Below are 20,811 nucleotides of genomic sequence, written 5' to 3'. Positions count from 1 at the left end.
TCTCCGCTATGCAATCTGGTTTCAGAGCTGGTCATGGCTGTACCTCAGCCACGCTCAAGGTCCTAAACAATATCGTAACCGCCATCGATAAGAAACAATACATTTTCCCCGTTTGGTGGGGTGTGGCTTGAGGCAATGGGTGAGGTATTTGAAGTGCAGCGGTGCATTTCGAACCCACAACCGAGCCCTTCCCTGTTTTTCAACGGGTCGTTCAGGAAAGCAGCATTTTCGTTTAATTGTACATTGTTTTTTTTGTACTGAAAGCAGCCCTGGTGAATTTCCTACTCCAAAATTAATTCAAATAAAATGATGGTGACAGCATTCAAATATAATTTTCCCTTTCAGAAATGAGCCTAACAATATATCGGTCCATATTATCAGGCTGGTGTGTTATTTAGTAATAAGCATTATCACCTGTAGCCCAACTGATGTAGCATAGTGGCTATAAATAAATAGGCTGAAGCATGGGGTTGCCCATCTGTATTTTTGCTAATCATTTTCTAGATCAGTAATTCCCAAACTCTTTCAGTCAGGGCCCCTTTTCATCACCGGGGAACATCCTATGTCCACCTCCCTCCTCACCTCCCCCAATTGAATGAACTGGTACTATTGTAACACAAAAATATACCTTTTACTCATCAAGAAACAAACAAACACCAGTACCTGGTTTCCTTTCCATATTGAAATCAATAACAAAAAATGTATAAAGGAGAAATAAACAAGTTTACTGCTGTGCAATGTCACATGCATCTCTATCAATAAAGACTAGGGTGGGACAATTTATTTTGTAGATTTTATCAATTGAAGCAAAATATAACGGTGGTTGTGGAAGTATTCTTAGTGTGATTTATTAGGTTGCATAAACATGATGTGTTTTAACACCACAATTGTGGCCTTCACATGTGTTTTCTAAACATAAATAAGGAGGATAGGTTGCTCAGCCTCTGATGGGAGAGAAACAGGCTTGCTTGTTTGCCTGAGGTTCAGAGAAACAGCCCTTCTCTAATTATGTAGCCTACTAGAAACCAGTTGTTTCTAAGTTTCTAATACTACCAAAGTTGTCTTTGAACTCTCAAGAATGAGCCCAATATAACAATTATCAATTATCACCTGTATAGAAAAGGATATTTTTCAAATGGAGAAAGTTATTGTGAAGTGACAATCTGTGCATCTTGAGTGTGAGTGTTATTTCTTAAAACAATTCTTATTTGTGCTTATGAATTTACCATGTTACATGTCCCTGTTCTTCTTTATTTGTTACAAGTTATCTCACAGAATTATGGGTTTGTTAAGAAGAGAGAGAGAGAGAGAGGAGCTATTGCTCAGTTCTCCTTACAATTCTTGCGCAATTGTTTTTCCCCTTCACAATCCAAGGCCTCCGTGGACCAGTTCCGGCACATAATTTCCATTTAGAGGGGCCAATTTGACTTCCTGAATAATATATCATGATGAATTTGATGGATTGGAAATTATTTTCCCACCGTAGCTACTGGCTTTATGTGGCTTTACACTATGTAGTACTACTCTAGCCTAATTGTATGATTGGATCCCCCCGCCTTCAATTATGGTTTTGGTTTGGCCCGGTGCTCAGAGGGCGAGTGTATTGCCGGCTGCAAAGGATGCCTTTGGAACAACTCAATATCGCCATCTGTCGGGCTACTGTCTATCCTACATCTTTGCTGATGATCCACCGCCTCTAGGATCCATATGCGTAACCGTTTCCAGACACCGGTTGACGTGATAGCTTTCTCATCATTCAATATCTCATATCAACGAACAAAACGCCGCAGTTTCCAAACACAAGACAGAGGGAAACTTGTTGTTGCTGGTCAATAATACCAAGGACAATCACTTGAGTCGGTGAACAGTCCTCTTAATAGCTGATAGGGGTGTCTGTCTGCATCTGCATCCTTGGTGAATTCCTCCACCTTGTCGCCGCCAAGGCAGGAGAACCGCCGCTTGTCTCAACGTTGTGAGGTACTGCCGGCGACACCATGAGCCAGAGGTTTACAGTGACAGCCTTTTCCAAGAGCGACATGTCAGACATCCAGGGCGAGGTGAACCAACTGTTCGAGGGAGATGAACCCACGCCGAGCTATTCAAATAAAGAGGTGTCTTTCAATACGGAGGTGGTGGTCGTGGAAGGTAGGATGCGCGCTGCTACTGTATTGTATGCTACATGATAACGCCTGGATGCTTGGTGGCTTGCTGGGTGCCACCATAGTGTCTGTGAACAGATGTCTGTGTGTGACTTGAATTTGAAATGCCCGCAGGGGCACACGGTCAACAATGTCCTATTTGCATCCATTATTTCAATAGGGTATAAAGCCACAGGTGCATTGCGCAAAATGTCAACCTAATGGCATTTTCTATATACATATTTTTGTTTTTAAGTTAATTGAAATGACAGAGAAAACAGACAAATGTTTTTTTATAGCAAATAACTTCCCCAATAACATAATTTACATGCATTATTATGGAACTGTTTGTTGCACATTAATGATTAGTTGCAATATTGTGCTTTTGGTTTGAAGCTATGGTGTCTTAGAATGTTGAGTCACAGCAGCTAAACCATGCAGCTAGACAAGCTTGGTATGTCACTTGCTGAGACTCCATGAGTGTGCGTTAATCTTATTGAGATTGTCTGGGTGCATGACAGGTGGATGGTATGTTACTTGCTGAGACTCCATGAGTGTGCGTTAATCTTATTGAGGTTGTCTGGGTGCATGACAGGTGGATGGTATGTTACTTGCTGAGACTCCATGAGTGTGCGTTAATCTTATTGAGATTGTCTGGGTGCATGACAGGTGGATGGTACTTCCAAGCATTGCAATTATCCCCTGCCATTACCATACAAACCCATTCCCTCAAATTTGAAATGAGTAAACCCTTAGTTTTCAAATATCTGTTGATGGTAGTCAATTTTACAACATAATTTAGAACATTGTCCAGTAAGGATTCTAGCAGTTCACCCTTACCAGAGGCAACATGCTATAGATTACAGTTGTTTTCAGGTCCTGTACAGTTCAGTTCATATAAATTCTTTCCAAACAGATCAATAGTTGTCATGCATACTTTAAAGACTGGTTCAGGGTAAACACTAAAGATACACATAGATTGCACTTCTTCAAATTCGATTTTGATTGCTCATTCATTACTTCCCGAGGGTGAATTCAATCAGATCCGCATTGCAGTATGAATGCAGTGTGTGTGTGTGCGTGGCATAACATACCTTTTTCCTGTACTTAATGAATCTTAACATGGTTTAGAATGGTTTAGAGTACTCTACAAGTGGTAGGTAGAATGTCCCCTACCGATTTATTCTTCCAGATTTAATAATAAAACCCTCCTGTATGCAGGCAGTAGACAAACAAATATAGGTCTGCTTACTGCATAAAAATTACAATTTTATTGAATCATGCTCCCATTTGTGACTTGTTTCAGGAAACTAGGCATATGTCGCACGTCACTACTTCACAGGAGTGCCATTTGAACATAATCTTTAAAAAAAAATCAAAATGCGTTTTTTGGCAAATGCCTTCTGGAACATGTAAACTTTCATGTGCCTTAATAACAAAATATGAATAAAATTGTTAAATTACCAGCCTAGTTGGTTTAGCCACGGAAAAAAAGGCAGCAACCTTCCTGCTAGCCATGATTGGCTGAGATAATGAGTGGGCTGGACATGCTGAGAGATGAGTTCAGATTGGTTTGCCATGTAGAATGCTTCTGTCTATAACATGAGATGGTCAGTATGTGTAGGTAATCCTTTCTAACATTGTTTTTTTGAAAGATATCACGTAGTAGAACTGCATAAGTGTTGCTCTTCACTTTCCGGAGGACCGAGTTTTGAAAGAGCATTAGAGTATGATAGCTAAGAGGAAGGAGAAAATGTGTTTGATTGCAAATATTTGATTGCAAATATTCAGAAAGAGTCAAAAATGGAACACACAAGACTGTTATAAAACACCTGTCTCCGGATTACATCTTCAAACTAAGGGCAACCATGGCATCTGTGACAGAGAGGGGTAAGATAGTCTAGCTAGCTACATTTTCAGATATTACACGTTTCTAATTTTGTCAGGAAGTCATTTTCATTTCAGTTAAAGTGTACCGTTAGCTAGCTAGCTAGCTAATGTTAGCTGGCTGGCTAGCTAGCTAATTTTACGTGTATGATCTGTGTAGTAATATTATTTGTATCTCAAAGCCATTTGCCTTGCTAGTTATAGCCTAATGTTAACTAGCTAACATTGAACCTGGTTGGTTAGCTACCTGCCGATTCATGCAGGGTAGTAACATTATGAGTTGGGATTATGGTTCATTGTTTAGCTAGCTACATGTCTAAACAAAAGACTACACTATGGAAGTAATTATTTCAATAGAATGTTTATGATGTCACTGCGACAACTGCCTAGAAGGCCAGCATCCCGAAGTCGCCTCTTCACTGTTGACGTTGAGACTGGTGTTTTGTGGGTACTATTTAATGAAGCTGCCAGTTGAGGACTTGTGAGGTGTCTGTTTCTCAAACTAGACATTCTAATGTACTTGTCCTCTTGCTCAGTTGTGCACTGGGGCCTCCCACTCCTCTTTCTATTATGGTTAGAGCCAGTTTTCTCTGTTCTGTGAAGGGAGAAGTACACACAGTGGTACGAGATCTTCAGTTTCTTGGCAATATTTCGCATGGAATAGCTTTACTTTCTCAGAACAAGAATAGACTGATGAGTTTCATAAGAAAGTTCTTTGTTTCTGGCCATTTTGAGCCTGTAATCGAACCCACAAATGCTGATGCTCCAGATACTGAACTAGTCTAAAGAAGGCCAGTTTATTGCTTCATAATCAAGACAACAGTTTTCAGCTGTGCTAACAGGGTTTTCTAATGATCAATTAGCCTTTTAAAATGATAAACTTGGATTAACTAATACAACATGCCATTAGAACACAGGAGTGATTGTTGCTGATAATGGGCCTATGTACGCCAATGTAGATATTCCATAAAAAAATCTGCCGTTTCCAGCTACAATAGTAATTTACAACATTAACAATGTCTACACTATATTTGTGATCAATTTGATGTTATTTTAATGGACAAAAAATTTAGCTTTTCTTTCAAAAACAAGGACATTTCTAAGTGACCCCAAACTTTTGAACGGTAGTGTATTTAATCAATTTTCAATTCAGGCTGTAACACAACAAAATATGGAATAAGTCAAGGAGTATGCATACTTTCGGAAGGCAAAATATCCCCTACTATGTAAATTTAGTATGCAAAATACCTTCTCAATACTTCTCATTTTTCAATTTGATACACACAGCAGTATTTATGTTGCAATCTCTCTCTTGCCCAACGCCTGCACTCGCTTAGTCCTCATGAAGCGCGGCGGGTTCACAGTAGGGGTGTCACGAGTAATCGGACAAAACGAGTATCGTAACATATATGGGTCATTTTCTGGATACGATTATGATCCAAGTATGTTTTGTAATTATCCATGATCGGAAAAAAAGTTATTTTCGGGTGGGGAGAGGCGAAGGTCGAGAGCCGTGCATCCTCTGAAACACAACCCAACCAAGCCTCACTGCTTCTTGACACAATGCTCACTTAACCTGGAAGCCAGCCGCATCAATGCGCCCGAGTCACTAGTGCGAGATCGGACAAGGACATCCCTGCCGGCCAAACTCTCCCCTAACCTGGACGACGCTGAGACAATTGTGCGCCGCTCCCATGGGTCTCCCCGCCGGCTGCGACAGATGATCCTGCTTCTCTGATTGGATAAAGTGAAGCTGTATTTCTCCGTCCAGTCGCTTCATAATTTCATCCAACCACTTTTCTTTGCATGTTTTGGGACTAATGATTTAGATTGCTGCTGCCTCCTACTATGATAAATCACGTAGCGAGGACGTTTGCTATCAAGCTACACTATATACACAAAAGTATGTGAATGCCCCTTCAAATTAGTGGATTCGGCTACTTCAGCCACACGGGTTGCTAACAGGTGTATAAAATCGAGCACACAACCATGCAATCTCCATAGTGGCAGTAGAATAGCCTGACTGAAGAGCACAGTGACTTTCAACGTGGCACCGTCACATGATGCAACCTTTCCAACAAGTTAGTTTGTCAAATAGAAACGTCTAGGAGCAGCAACGGCTGAGCTGCAAAGTGGTAGGCCACACAGGTTCACAGAATGGGACAGCGTAGCGCGTAAAAATTGTCTGTCCTCTGTTGCAACACTCACTACAAAGTTACAAACTGCCTTTGGAAGCAATGTCAGCACAAGAACCGTTTGTCGGGAGCTTCATGAGATGGGTTTCCATGGCCGAGCAGGCGCACACAAGCCTAAGATCACCATGCGCAATGCCAAGCGTCGGCCGGAGTGGTGTAAAGCTCGCCGCCATTGGACTCTGGAGCTGTGGAAACGCGTTCTCTGGAGTGATGAATCACGCTTCACTAGCTGGCAGACAGATGGACGAATCTGGGTTTGGCGGATGCCAGGAGAACGCTACCTGCCCGAATGCATAGTGTCAATTGTAAAGTTTGGTGCAGGAGTAATAATGGTCTGGGGCTGTTTTTCATGGTTCGGTCTAGGCCTCTTAGTTCTAGTGAAGGGAAATCTTAACGCTACAGCATACAATGACATTCTAGACGATTCTGTGCTTCCACCTTTGTGGCAACAGTTTGGGGAAGGCCACATACTTTTGGTCATGTAGTGTATCAATGTGCATAATATCTAACTAACTATTGGGGCAAGGTTAGGGAAAAAAGTTGAAATGTTAATGCACATTCTGACTGAGTGACAGCAAACTTGGCTGTCCTCTGCAAGTTTTTCCGATCACGAGTATCATCCGATCCGACTATTAACTGTCAGTTACGGATACGATTACAAATACGTGTGTATGGCCATGTTGGCACCCCCCTGGTTCACAGCCTTATGGAGGCTCTTGTCTCAAAAGCAACGATAACATGGTTACCATGGCAACATCACCTTTTCATTCTCATATTTCATTACAAATGGTTTTGCAGTGAAGAGAAAAACACTTAAGATAAAGCAAGTGATATGCTGTATGAAGCCAAGCTTTCTTTCACATTTAAATAGATTTTGATCCATTACTCGTCTGGTAATCAGTTTAATGCCTTTTAAACAACATTTCAGTAAGAATAATATCCCCCTCTGAGTGAGCTCCAAGGTCTGTTCCACGCTTACCCTCATATGTATGTCCAATAACAGATGAATAGTATTAAGTAGATGGCGATTCTGTACTACACCTCTATTGAAAAAATGTATATCTTTCTCCTCACTGTAAAACCATTTGTAATGCAATATGAGAATGAAATGGTGCTGTAGCCATGGTAACCATGTTATCGTTGATCCCGAGACAAGAGCATCCATAAGGCTGTGGACCAACAGTGTCTCCTGGCTGGTGACCAAGGGAGTCCCTCTATGAAGAGGTTCCTCCTTTACAAAGGAAAATGAAGAGATGGCAATATTTGTTCCTACTTGAAATGCAGGCTCTGGCCAAGAGAGGGATTGATACACATGGCAGTATTTATTTTGCAAATTGAAAGCTGAGAAGGCATTTTGCAATCTAATTTTACATAGTAGGGGATATACAGTGCCTTCAGAAATGATTCATACCCCTTGACTTATTCCACATTTTGTTGCGTTATAGCCTGAATTCAAAATGGATTCCATTTTTTCTCTCTCACCCCTCTACACATAATGGCAAAGTGAAAAGATGCTGTAATTTCTAAACAGTTCACCCGATATGGATGAAAACACCCTCAAATTAAAGCTGGCAGTCTTCACTTTAACCTCATAGTATTTGTATCTTTTCAAATCCAAAGGGCTGGAGTACAGAGCCAAAATAAAAAAAATGTGTCACTGTCCCAATAGTTTTGGCGCTCACCATGGTGGTTTAGTGTGTAACAGTCAAAGTTTGAGATACCTCATTCCAAAAAAAAAATCTATGTACAGTTGAAGTCGGAAGTTTACATACACCTTAGCCAAATTCATTTAAACTCATCATTTTCCTACCTCATGATGCCATCTAATTTGTGAAGTGCACCAGTCCCTCCTGCACCAGTCCCTCCGACCCCGTGCTTCACGGTTGGGATGGTGTTCTTCGACTTGCAAGCTTCACCCTTTTTCCTCCTAACAAAGCAATGGTCATTATGGCCAAACAGTTCTATTTTTGTTTCATCAGACCAGAGGACATTTCTCCAAAAAGTACAATCTTTGTCCCCATGTGCAGTTGCAAACCGTAGTTTGGCTTTTTTATGGTGGTTTTGGAGCAGTGGCTTCTTCCTTGCCGAGCGGCCTTTCAGGTTATGTCGATATAGGACTCGTTTTACTGTGGATATAGATACTTTTGTGCCTGTTTCCTCCAGCATCTTCACAAGGTCCTTTGCTGTTGTTCTGGGATTGATTTGCACTTTTCGCACCAAAGTACGTTCATTTGTAGGAGACAGAACGTGTCTCCTTCCTGAGCGGTATGATGGCTGCGTGGTCCCATGGTGTTTATACTTGCGTACTATTGTTTGTACAGATGAACATGGTATCTTCAGGCATTTGGAAATTGCTCCCAAGGATGAACCAGACTTGTGGTGGTCTACAAGTTTTTTCCTGTGGTCTTGGCTGGTTTCTTAAGATTTTCCCATGATGTCAAGCAAAGAGGTACTGAGTTTGAAGGTGGCCTTGAAATACATCCACAGGTACACCTCCAATTGACTCAAACAATGCAAATTAGCCTATCAGAAGCTTTGAAAGTCATGACATCTTTTTCTGGAATTTTCCAAGCTGTTTAAAGGCACAGTCAACTTAGTGTATGTAAACTTCTGACCCACTGGAATTGTGATACAGTGAATTATAAGTGAAATAATCTGGCTGTAAACAATTGTTGGAAAAATTACTTGTGTCATGCACAAAGTAGATGTCCTAACCGACTTGCCAAAACTATAGTTTGTTAACAAGGAATTTGTGGAGTGGTTGAAAAACAAGTTTTAATGACTCCAACCTAAGTGTATATAAACTTCTGACTTCAACTGTATGTGAATAACAGCAAATGTTGAATGATGAAAGCACTCTTTTTGTTTAGATGAGAAAATAGTGAAATAACATTGATCAAGTGGAGGTGTCCCACAATAAGTCTCGGCTTTTGCATCAGTTAAATTGATGGTTTCAAATTCTAATTGGTAGACTGTTAAACCCTGGTTAAAGGCGTAATATACAGAAATTGCTTAGCCATTATCTGGTTGCAAAAATTCTATAATGCTCGTCTAATTTCAATTTGTGACAAAATAAGCAATGTATAGTGGAGAGTCATTGTACAATCTAAACTGCTGTGAAATATCTTTCCATAACCAAAAATATACAATTTTAAGTTGTTTGAAACTGGTGTAGAAAACCAAAGTAATGATGCAAAAGCATAACTTATGGACGGGAATCATAGAAATAGTGCACTTAGACGGATCTACCAATTATCAGACTTGCTTTCAGTGAGAATGACAGATAACTCATGTTTCTATGTGAAGTTGGTCAGGTCTTTTGCAGACCTTTGGAATACCTACATTTTAAAAAGTCTAATAAATCCATATAATATGGCCTAAATCTTCACAACAAATCCATAATTTATTTTAGACAGGTCTAAAGAATAAAAAACATGAGATGGCACACACCAAGAAAAATTATTTTTGTGTGGAGGTGCTGACCAATGGCGAATAAACTATAAACTATAAAAAATAAAGCGAGTCGCACACTCCATATATAAACTCCCAGTAATTTTTTGGGTAAATCACCAACGTTTCGGCGTCACTGTGCCTTCATTGGCTGTGAAGGCACATTGATAGACAGGTCTAAAGAATCATGATATGAAGAAAATGTAGTCTATTTCAGAAGAACAGAACAGCAAACTGTGAGTTGTCCTGAGTTGTTATGTCTTCATCTGGCTATACCAAATGGCTGTGGGCTACAATAGTTCATTTAGCAGACAAGATTTGCTTAGAATTCCGTAGCATCATTTTATAGTATTTTATAGTATGAAGAAAACAATTGAACAAAGCTGAAAAAATAAAAAGGATATTTTCTCCAAATAATCTGAGGGAGTTTGCACATGTGGCTATTCTGTGTTGAGCAGCTAACAAATAAATAGGTAGTCCTATATATGTTTAATTTAGAGTTATTAATGTAACTTTAGTTGTTCTACAAACATTGGGCTATATGTTTGGATTTTTAATACATTTTAAGGCTGCATAATACAACTCTAATGATGATTCTAAAAAAGTTGCATGAAAGGCATGAGCTCTGCTTAGTTTTTTGCGCAGGCTGTACACACTTCATCAGTCTCTCATTCACAATTTGACAAGCACTTGATAATGCCTCGAATTTCCCGGCGGCATCGCTGTTGTGTGGCTGTAATGCCCTTTAAAAAAAATACATGCCTTTTGTGGCCAGTGGTTGTTGTGCCCTTGGGCTGAAGCACCTCTTACGCACCTCTTACCTCTTGGCTCTCCATCACGTGATCGGGTCTTTTTCACAGGCTACAAGTTTTTTATCATTTAAAACATTTTATTTCACCTTTATTTAACCAGGAAGTTCTCATTTACAGCTGCAACCTGGCCAAGATAAAGCAAAGCCGTGAAACAAAAACAACAACACAGAGTTACACATGGGATAAACAAACGTAAAGTCAATAACACAATAGAAAAATCTGTATACAGTGTGTGCAAATGAAGTAAGGAGGTAAGGCAATAAGTAGGCCATAGTGGCGAAGTAATTACAATTTAGCAATTTACACTGGAGTGATATACTGTATGTGCAGATGAGGATGTGCAAAAGAGCAGAAAAACAAAAACAAATAAGGGGATCAGGTAGGTAGTTGGTTGGATGGGCTATTTACAGATAGGCTGTGTACAGTTGCAGCGATCGGTAAGCTGCTCTGACAGCTGACGCTTAAAGTTAATGAGGAGAAGTCTCCAACTTCAGTGATTTTTGCAATTCGTTCCAGTCATTGGCAGCAGAGAACTGGAAGGAAAGGTGGCCAAAGGAGGTGTTGGCTTTGGGGATGACCAGTGAAATATACTTGTTGGAGTGCGTGCTACAGGTGGGTGTTGCTATGGTGACCAGTGAGCTAAGATAAGGCAGAGCTTTACCTAGCAAAGACATATAGACGACCTGGAGCCAGTGGGTTTGGCGATGAATATGTAGCGAGGACCAGCCAACGAGAGCATACAGGTCGCAGTGGTGGGTAGTATATGGGGCTTTGGTGACAAAACGAATGGCACTGTGATAGACTGCATCCAATTTGCTGAGTAGTGTGTTGAAGGCTATTTTGTAAATGACATCGCCAAAGTCAGGGATTGCTAGGATAGTCAGTTTTACGAGGGTATGTTTGGCAGCATGAGTGAAGAAGGCTTTGTTGCGAAATAGGAAGCCGATTCTAGATTTCATTTTGGATTGGAGATGCATAATGTGAGTCTGGAAGGAGAATTTTCAGTCTAGCCAGACAATTAGGTATTTATAGTTGTCCACATATTCTAAGTCAGAACCGTCCAGAGTAGTGATGCTAGTCGTGCGGGCAGGTGTGGGAGCAGTTGGAGGCCACGGAAGGAGTGTTGTATGGTGTTGAAGCTCGTTTGGAGGTTTGTTAACACAGTGTCCAAAGAAGGGCCAGATGTATACAGAAGGGTGTCGTCTGCATTGAGGTGGATCAAAGAATCACCTGCAGCAAGAGCGACATCATTGATATATACAGAGAAAAGAGTCGGCCCGAGAATTGAACCCTGTAGCACCCCCATAGAGACTGCCAGAGGTCCGGACAACAGGCCCTCCGATTTGACACACTGAAATCTATCTGAGAAGTAGTTAGTGAACCAGGCGAGGCAGTCATTAGAGAAACCAAGGCTTTCCACCGGTCTAATGTCCATTGCTCTTGTGTCTTGGCCCAAGCAAGTCTCTTCTTATTATTGGTGTCCTTTAGTAGTGGTTTCTTTGCAGTAATTCGACCATGAAGGCCTGATTCACGCCGTCTCCTCTGAACAGTTGATGTTGAGATGTGTCTGTTACTTGAACTTTTTGAAGCATTTATTTTGGGCTGCAGTCTGAGGCTGGTAACTCTAATGAAGTTATGCTTTGCAGCAGAGGTAAATCTGGGTCTTCCTTTCCTGTGGCGGTCCTCATGAGAGCCAGTTTCATCATAGCGCTTGATGGTTTTTGCGACTGCTCTTGAAGAAACTTTCACAGATTGACTGACCTTCATGTCTTGAAGTAATGATGGGCTGTCATTTTGTCTTTGCTTATTTGAGCTGTTCTTGCCATAATATGCACTTGGTCTTTTACCAAATAGGGCTATCTTCTGTATACAACCCCTACAGTGGTTGCTCAATTAAAGATTTTGAGATTATCCTGCGGGACTTAGAGGTAATTTGTCGTTTAGTACAGTACCCTGCGTCACTGCTTCATTGCTCCAGACAAGCGCAAGGGGGAGTTGATTAGGGATTATGCTTTTGGGTCCGAAGGCGCTAATGTGTCTCTAACTGACAATGAATGGGAGACAAACCAAATAGAAACTGATATTTGTGCACAACTTCAAAATTCAATTTCAATGAACTGTGTGATGAGGATGAAGAAGGTGATTGAATTTAGAACAATAGTGTAAGAATTGTTATTCCTCTGTCCTGCACGCGCACACCCGGAAAAATACACTTATTTTTTTCTTACTACTCGTCAGTATTACTTACTAAAACTGTTGTTACACTAAGGTTTTATTCTAAGAGAAATAAAAATGTTCAATTATATTCCATGATATTCTTAAGGTATATGTGTTGACTGAATATAAGCAAGAAGTGATGTCTGCTAAATAATCAAGTTGATGGCACAGTCATACAGCCTCGGCACCTACAGTTGAAGTTGGAAGTTTACATACACTTAGATTGGAGATATTAAAACTCGTTTTTCAACCACTCCACAAATTTCTTGTTAACAAACTATAGTTTTGGCAAGTCGGTTAGGACATCTACTGCGTGCATGACACAAGTAATTTTTCCAACAATTGTTTACAGACAGATTATTTCACTTATAATTCACTATATCACAATTCTAGTGGGTCAGAAGTTTACATACACTAAGTTGACTGTGCCTTTAAATAGCTTGGAAAATTCCAGAAAAGTATGTCATGGCTTTAGAAGCTTCTGATAGACTAATTGACATCATTTGAGTCAATTGGAGGTGTACCTGTGCATGTATTTCAAGGCATAACTTCAAACTCAATGCCTATTTGCTTGACATCATGGGAAAATCTTAAGAAACCAGCCAAGACCTCAGGAAAAAACTTGTAGACCTCCACAAGTCTGGTTCATCCTTGGGAGCAATTTCCAAATGCCTGAAGGTACCATGTTCATCTGTACAAACAATAGTACGCAAGTATAAACAAAATGGGACCATGCAGCCGTCAAGCCGCTCAAGAAGGAGACGTGTTCTGTCTCCTAAAGATGAACGTACTTTGGTGTGAAAAGTGCAAATCAATCCCAGAACAACAGCAAAGGACCTTGTGAAGATTCTGGAGGAAACAGGTACAAAAGTATCTATATCCACAGTACAACGAGTCCTATATCGACATAACTTGAAAGGCCGCTCAGCAAAGGAAGAAGCCACTGCCCCAAAACCACCATAAAAAAGCCAGACTACGGTTTGCAACTGCACATGGGGACAAAGATTGTACTTTTTGGAGAAATGTCCTCTGGTCTGATGAAACAAAAATAGAACTGTTTGGCCATAATGACTATCGTTATGTTTGGAGGAAAAAGGGGAGGCTTGCAAGTCGAAGAACACCTTCCCAACCGTGAAGCACGGGGGCGGCAGCATCATATTGTGTGGGTGCTTTGCTGCAGGAGGGACTGGTGCACTTCACAAAATAGATGGCATCATGAGGAGAGAAAATGATGTGGATATATTGAAGCAACATCTCAAGACATCAGTCAGGAATTTAAAGGTTGGTCGCAAATGGGTCTTCCAAATGGACAACGACCCCAAGCATACTTCCAAAGTTGTAGCAAAATGGCTTAAGGACAACAAAGTCAAGGTATTGGAGTGGCCATCACAAAGCCCTGACCTCAATCCCATAGAACATTTGTGGGCAGAACTGAAAAAGCGTGTGTAAGCAAGGAGGCCTACAAACCTGACTCATTTACACCAGCTCTGTCAGGAGGAATGGGCCAAAATTCACCCAACTTATTGTGGGACGCTTGTGGAAGGCTACCTGAAAAGTTTCACCCAAGTTAAACAATTTAAAGGCAATGCTACCAAATACTAATTGTGTATTTAAACTTCTGACCCACTGGGAATGTGATGTAAGAAATAAAAGCTGATACTATTATTCTGACATTTTACATTCTTAAAATAAAGTGGTGATCCTAACTGACCTAAGACAGGGAATTTTTACTAGGATTAAATGTTAGGAATTGTGAATAACTGAGTTTAAATGTATTTGGCTAAGGTTTATGTAAACTGCCAACTTCAACTGTACATAAGCTGAGTGACTCACTCATTCATGGCTTTGGGTCAAAATAAATAACTACCATTCTTTCTGATAGTCTTTAATAAAGAAATGTTTTGGTTATCCTGACCGGGCACAATGTATTATAGTCTCTTAAAGGATATTACCACCATCTCTTGCACATGTCAATATATTGTGGACTATTAGCAGGACAATAGGCTTTTGCCAACACCTCTCTGTATTTTGATACTTTGTTTAAGGTAATTGATCAACATTACAAACTTTGTGGATGGCGCCACTGAGTGGCGCAGCGGTGTAAGACACTGCATCGCAGTGCAAACTTCGATACCCGTGCCGGCTGCAACCGGGAGACCCATAAGGCAGTTGGCCCAGCGTCGTCCATGTTAGGAGAGGGTTTGGCCGGCCGGGATGTCCTTGAAAATGAAATAATCTCCAAAATATCATAATTTTTTTAAACAAACAATTTAGAATCCTCCAATCCACAAAATGTAATTATTGGCGGAGAGCCATATAGATTGCAAAATAGTTGGGAAGACATTCCATGGCACATCGATTATGAATTGACAAACAACTCTTCATAGCCCAGCTGCTGTTGGTGTGAAAATTCCTCAATTTGGCCCTAACAGTTCTACATCAACATCTTGATGCTTTCATTAATAAAATAACGAGATAAGAGATTCAAAATGTAGATGTTTATTTTAACTACATTTTAGTTGCACTTCCCCCCAGCTCCTCGACAGTTAAAACCTTGCTGAGTTGTATTTTTTGCATCGTTGTATCGTCAATTTCTCAAGCCAAAATGTCTTGATGGCCTTAACCAGTTTGTCTTTGCTTGTAGGCTTGGTAGAGTTACAGATTAATGTTTTCAGTTGATGCCAAACAAGTTTGATCAGGTTTAAATCAGGGGACCTATACATGTAGAGATGAAAAAATATATATTTAGATATACTGTAGGCCTACCGTAGGTGATGTAGGTCTTTTATTTATTTATTGCTATTTATTTTACAACAGGCCTACTTACTCTACTGGCGTCTTAACCCAGTTTATGCCCTCATTTGCAATGCATACCTGTGTGTTTTGGGTCATTGTCTGTATTTGTAGAAGAAAAAAATACATTTAGCCTAACAGCCAACATTAGGGACAATACTAGAAATATACATGTAAATAGGCCTAAACATAACAAAATATTACTATAATCCTACCTTGAAAGAAACGATGTGGTCCCCCCTCTCCAACATAGGGTCCAGCATATCTCTTGATGATTTCTTCCTCAAAAAATCTCGAGCCATGATACCGGAAAAAGGAGGCAACAGTGAATTATTGTGGAACGCATAGCAGTCCGTGAGGTGTAGGCTACAATATTTTATGTACCTTTTGCTTTGTGAATAGCTAAACTTAACATCAAAATGAAATATGGGCCTGGTCCCTAGTGAAAAATTGGACCCCACACATGGAGTTTGAGGGGATGCTTGGGACTCGGCTTGCTTGATCTTCTTCCTTTTTTCTGTAGCATTTTTGAGCAAATTGCTCAAGGGCCACAGTTGATTAGTCTGTGAAGATGGCGTCATTGACTGTCTCGCCAGCTTTGATCCATGCCTGGGCCTGCAGGATGCAAAGTTCTTTGTTTGTCAGACAAATCATTGGGTTGAAACTACAGAACAGTACAAAATAAGAGAACACAGATGGTTAGTATTAAGATTTTTTTTAAATAAAAAATAATATAAACTCAGAAAAAAGAAAGTGACTTTTTTCCGGACCCTGTCTTTCGAAGATAATTCATAAAAATCCAAATAAGTTCACAGATCTTCATTGTAAAGGGTTTAAACATTGTTTCCCATGCTTGTTCAATGAACCATAAACAATTAAGAAACATGCACCTGTGGAAAGGTCATTAAGACACTAACAGCTTACAGACGGTAGGCAATTAAGGTCACAGTTATGAAAACTTAGGACACTAAAGAGGCCTTTCTACTGACTCTGAAAAACACCAAAAGAAAGATGCCCAGGGTCCCTGCACAACTGTGTGAACATGCCTTAGGAATGCTGCAAGGAGGCATGAGGACTGCAGATGTGGCCAGGGCATTACATTGCAATGTCCGTACTGTGAGACGCCTAAGACAGTGCTACAGGGAGACAGGACAGACAGCTGATCGTCCTCACAGTGGTAGACCACGTGTAACAACATCTGCACAGGATCGGTACATGTGAACATCCCACCTGCGGGACAGGTACAGGATGGCAAAAACAACTGCCCGAGTTACACCAGGAACGCACAATCCCTCCATCAGTGCTCAGACTGTCCGCAATAGGCTGAGAGAGGCTGGACTGAGGGCTTGTAGGCCTGTTGTAAGGCAGGTCCTCACAGGACATCACCGGCAACAACGTCGCCTATGGGCACAAAACCACAGTCGCTGGACCAGACAGGACTGGCAAAAAGTGCTCTTCTCTGACAAGTCACGGTTTTGTCTCACCAAGGGTGATGGTCGGATTCGTGTTTATCGTGGAAGGAATGAGCGTTACACTGAGGCCTGTACTCTGGAGTGGGATCGATTTGGAGGTGGAGGGTCCGTCATGGTCTGGGGCAGTGTGTCACAGCATCATCAAACTGAGCTTGTTGTCATTGCAGGCAATCTCAACGCTGTGCATTACAGGGAAGACATCCTCCTCCCTCATGTGATACCCTTCCTGCAGGCTCATCCTGACATGACCCTCCAGCATGACAATGCCACCAGCCGTACTGCTCGTTTTTTGCGTGATTTCCTGCAAGACAGGAATATCAGTGTTCTGCCATGGCCAGCGAAGAGCCCGGATCTCAATCCCATTGAGCACATCTGGGACCTGTTGGATCGGAGGGTGAGGGCGGAAGAGTGGGGTAACATCTCACAGCAAGAACTGGCAAATCTGGTGCACTCCATAAGGAGGAGATGCACTGCAGTACTTAATTCAGCTGGTGGTCACACCAGATACTGACTGTTACTTTTGATTCAGGGACACATTATTACATATCTGTTAGTCACATGTCTGTGGAACTTCTTCAGTTTGTCTCAGTTGTTGAATCTTGTTATGTTCAGACAAATATTTACACGTTAAGTTTGCTGAAAATAAATGCAGTTGACAGTGAGAGGACGTTTCTTTTCTTGCTGAGTTTATATAGTAAGCTTATTTGTCATAGTATGGATATAGTTAGTATGCCAAAAGTTCCCGGATGTCGTACTACATTCGCCAAAATACGAAGCTTACAAGCAGTGGACACTATTTCCATGCTTTTAGGGCCAATAATCCAATTCTTCAGAAAATTTTTCAGATTTGAAGAAAATTTTGGAAAATATGCAGCCGAAGTACAACGAGAGCGGGTACAAATACATTGCTTTAACTAATTATGACAAATGTTAAGAAAATGTTGAGCAATGTAACTAAGTTGTCAGGTGTGTGCGTACTGGTAGCGAAGTCAGGTGCAGGAGAGCAGAGATTTGTGAACAGGCGTACACTTTAATGAGGCAAAAGTGCAGAACATTCAAAACATTCACAAGAATTATGTTTAACAATAAACATTTTCGTGAAATACCACGGAAAAAACAAACCAGTCTGGCGTGTCAACAACAAACACGTAACACAAACAATCTTACACAAACACATGATGGGGAACAGAGGAATAAATACTTGAAGATTGATTGGGGAATGAAAACCAGGTGTGCATGGAACAAGACAAAACAAATGGATACATGAAAAATGGAGCGGCGATGGCTAGAAAGCCGGTGACGTTGACCGCCAAACGCCGCCCGAACAAGGAGAGGAGCAGACTTCGGCAGAAGTCGTGACATAAGTAATGACTCTTCAAATAAGTTACCTTACACGTGATGTTGGCTGACAATTTGTTAGCTACTCTATCCTTACAAACTGCATAGCATAACATTACAGCAGTATTTACTGGTATGTTAGCTACCTAACATTTGTTGGCTACTAATACATCAAACTTGCCAGTACATTAACTATATGCTTTCTAACTAACTACCCAACATTTATTGACTTGATTATTAGTCGTTGTGCATTCTCAATTGACTTTCGGGGGCATTCGTAAATTCGGTCTGGCTTTCTACTCCGATTTCAGAGCACTCTTGTCTGAGTGTACCTGTGCCAGAGCACAGAATAACTGATGAATTTATGAACGCTCAACACAAGTTGAATATGGCCGGTGTCAGTAAACGTCGTCAAGAAAACGTAATTAAATTGTTGCCAGCAGCACAGACAGTCACCAACGCTCTGGATAACATGAAAACAGCCAAACCAGCTCTGCTAGGGCGAGTAAAATGGTCAGAGTGAGGTGTTCTCTCATTTGTGTCTGGAAGTAGCTAGCAAGTTAGTCAGTTACCTTGGGTGGTTGACTGCCGTTGTAAGGTCAGAATGCTCGGATCAACCCTGCTCCTCGGCCAGAGCGTCCAGTGTGTGCTCTGAATATACAAATGAATAATCTAACAACGCTCTGAATTTACAAACGTTCAGGGCACACTCCGAGCGCACTCTAGCACTCCAGATTGAATTTAATAACACACCCAAAGTCAGAAAATGTCAAGCTAGCAATGTATGCTAACAAGCTAGCAAGAGGTTGCATAGCAACAGCATCCACTTCCGGTAGACAAGTGAAGCGCTAGTACGCTCAACTGAAAGGATAGTTTACAGTATACAAAAATTAACTAATAGTATGTAGTATACAGTATGTTAGTATGGGTATTCGAACACAGCACAAGTGTTCCATTGCATTAGACTCTTCTCTTTGGTCTTGAACAATGACTTGTCCTGGATAGGAAATTCTTGGGCCATACAGTATAAAAAAATAGGCATGGAGAAATGCATTCAGTGTAAATCTACAATACTTAAACCAGATGGAAATTTTGTAGAGAAGATAATTTACCTATTTAAAATAATGTCATCTTTGAGACCAAAATAAAAATGAGACAGTATGTGAGAATAGAACAATTCCCAAAATTCAGGATTGCCACATCCTCTGCCACTCCAACCACATAAGCCCCTTTTTGATCCAGGAAAAACTCTAGACCAGTTGACTTCTACCAAGGCCACAGTGTGTGGGGTCAGCCTTGTACCCCAGTACCTCAGTTTCCATTACAAGGGGCACGGAAGCTTGGACAAAGCAACAGATAGGCAAGGTGGTAAGAAATGTGTGTATGTGTGTCTGTGTATATATTTGTGAGGTTACTCTGAATGACAAATGGGTCCTTGAAACTTTTTCTCCATTATGAGCTGGTGGATGAACAGTGTGTGCTCTGTGTGCATGTGCACGCCTGTGTGGCATACAGCACAGTGTAGCCTTTTGAAACAGTGCACCATTATGCCCTACCTTTCCATTGTGGTCTTTCTCATCCGTGTTGTTGCACGTACTGGACTCTCGCCATTGTGGAGCAGATTGAGCTTGGCCATAACATTGGTGCTGATTAGAGTAAGGGCTTTGTCTTGTTATTATTATTATTATTATCCAAATCAGGATGGAACCATTAGCCTACTGGGAGCTGTTGATTACGCCTCCTTAACAATGAGTTGTTGACTGTTGCTTTGACATGAGGAGGGCTCTAATCATGCTGTTCTGTCTCCATGCCACCATTGATGATGTGTGTGAATGGAGGGACTCTTTGATTTGGGAATAATACGCTTCCTGTCTAGTGGAGACGCTGATATCATTCTAATGGCCGTGTTCAGCCCTCTATCACTCGGAGACAGCAGTAATGTTCAGAGTCTCTCTGCCCCATTGTATGGCACCCGTGAATGCATTAATGGGTTGATTATTAAGTCAATGTTGTGGAAGCTTCAGCAGTGAGTTGGGACTCAAGGACTGTTGTCTATGGAGTGTAATATTATCTGTATTTTTTCTTCCTGTATTTTCTGTCATAACATTGACTCCATAAAAGCTGAATAGGAATTGTATGCTAATCCAAAGCAGTGTCTTAGTAATGAATGAGTGTCTGTAAATCACATTTCTCCCTCTAAGCATTATTATCTACCAGGTTATGTTGTGTATCTGTGTCTTTCCAGTGATTTCATATTTGTTTTTATTTTTAATTTACCTTTATATAACTAGGCAAGTCAGTTAAGAACAAATTCTTATTTACAATGATGGCCTACCCCGGCCAAACCCTCCCCTAACCCGGACAACGCTGGGCGAATTGTTCACTGCCCTATGGGACTCCCGATCACTGAGGTTGTGATACAGCCAGGGATCGAACCCGGGTCTGTAGTGACGCCTCTAGCACTGCGATGCAGTGCCTTAAACCGCTGCACCACTCAAGGAACCCGTCT

General features: G+C 41.0%; 1 protein-coding gene across 2 annotated transcripts in view; it reads left to right on the top strand.

Annotated features, from left to right (window-relative positions):
- The first annotated feature begins 1,635 nt into the window (after positions 1-1,635).
- LOC115208377 (solute carrier family 12 member 5) overlaps positions 1,636-20,811 on the top strand; it is a 314,051-nt gene continuing 294,875 nt past the window's right edge. The window contains exon 1 of one of the 2 annotated variants that reach the window (XM_029776395.1): positions 1,636-2,145. In XM_029776395.1, coding sequence (XP_029632255.1) covers positions 1,995-2,145 — 151 coding nt within the window. In that variant the 5' untranslated portion in view covers positions 1,636-1,994. The remainder of the gene's footprint in view (positions 2,146-20,811) is intronic. The other variant, XM_029776396.1, reaches the window with a different exon arrangement.

The sequence above is a fragment of the Salmo trutta genome, chromosome 14 (assembly GCF_901001165.1).
Source record: "Salmo trutta chromosome 14, fSalTru1.1, whole genome shotgun sequence".
Taxonomy (NCBI): Eukaryota; Metazoa; Chordata; class Actinopteri; order Salmoniformes; family Salmonidae; genus Salmo; species Salmo trutta.
This window is presented reverse-complemented; position numbering and strand designations above follow the sequence as displayed.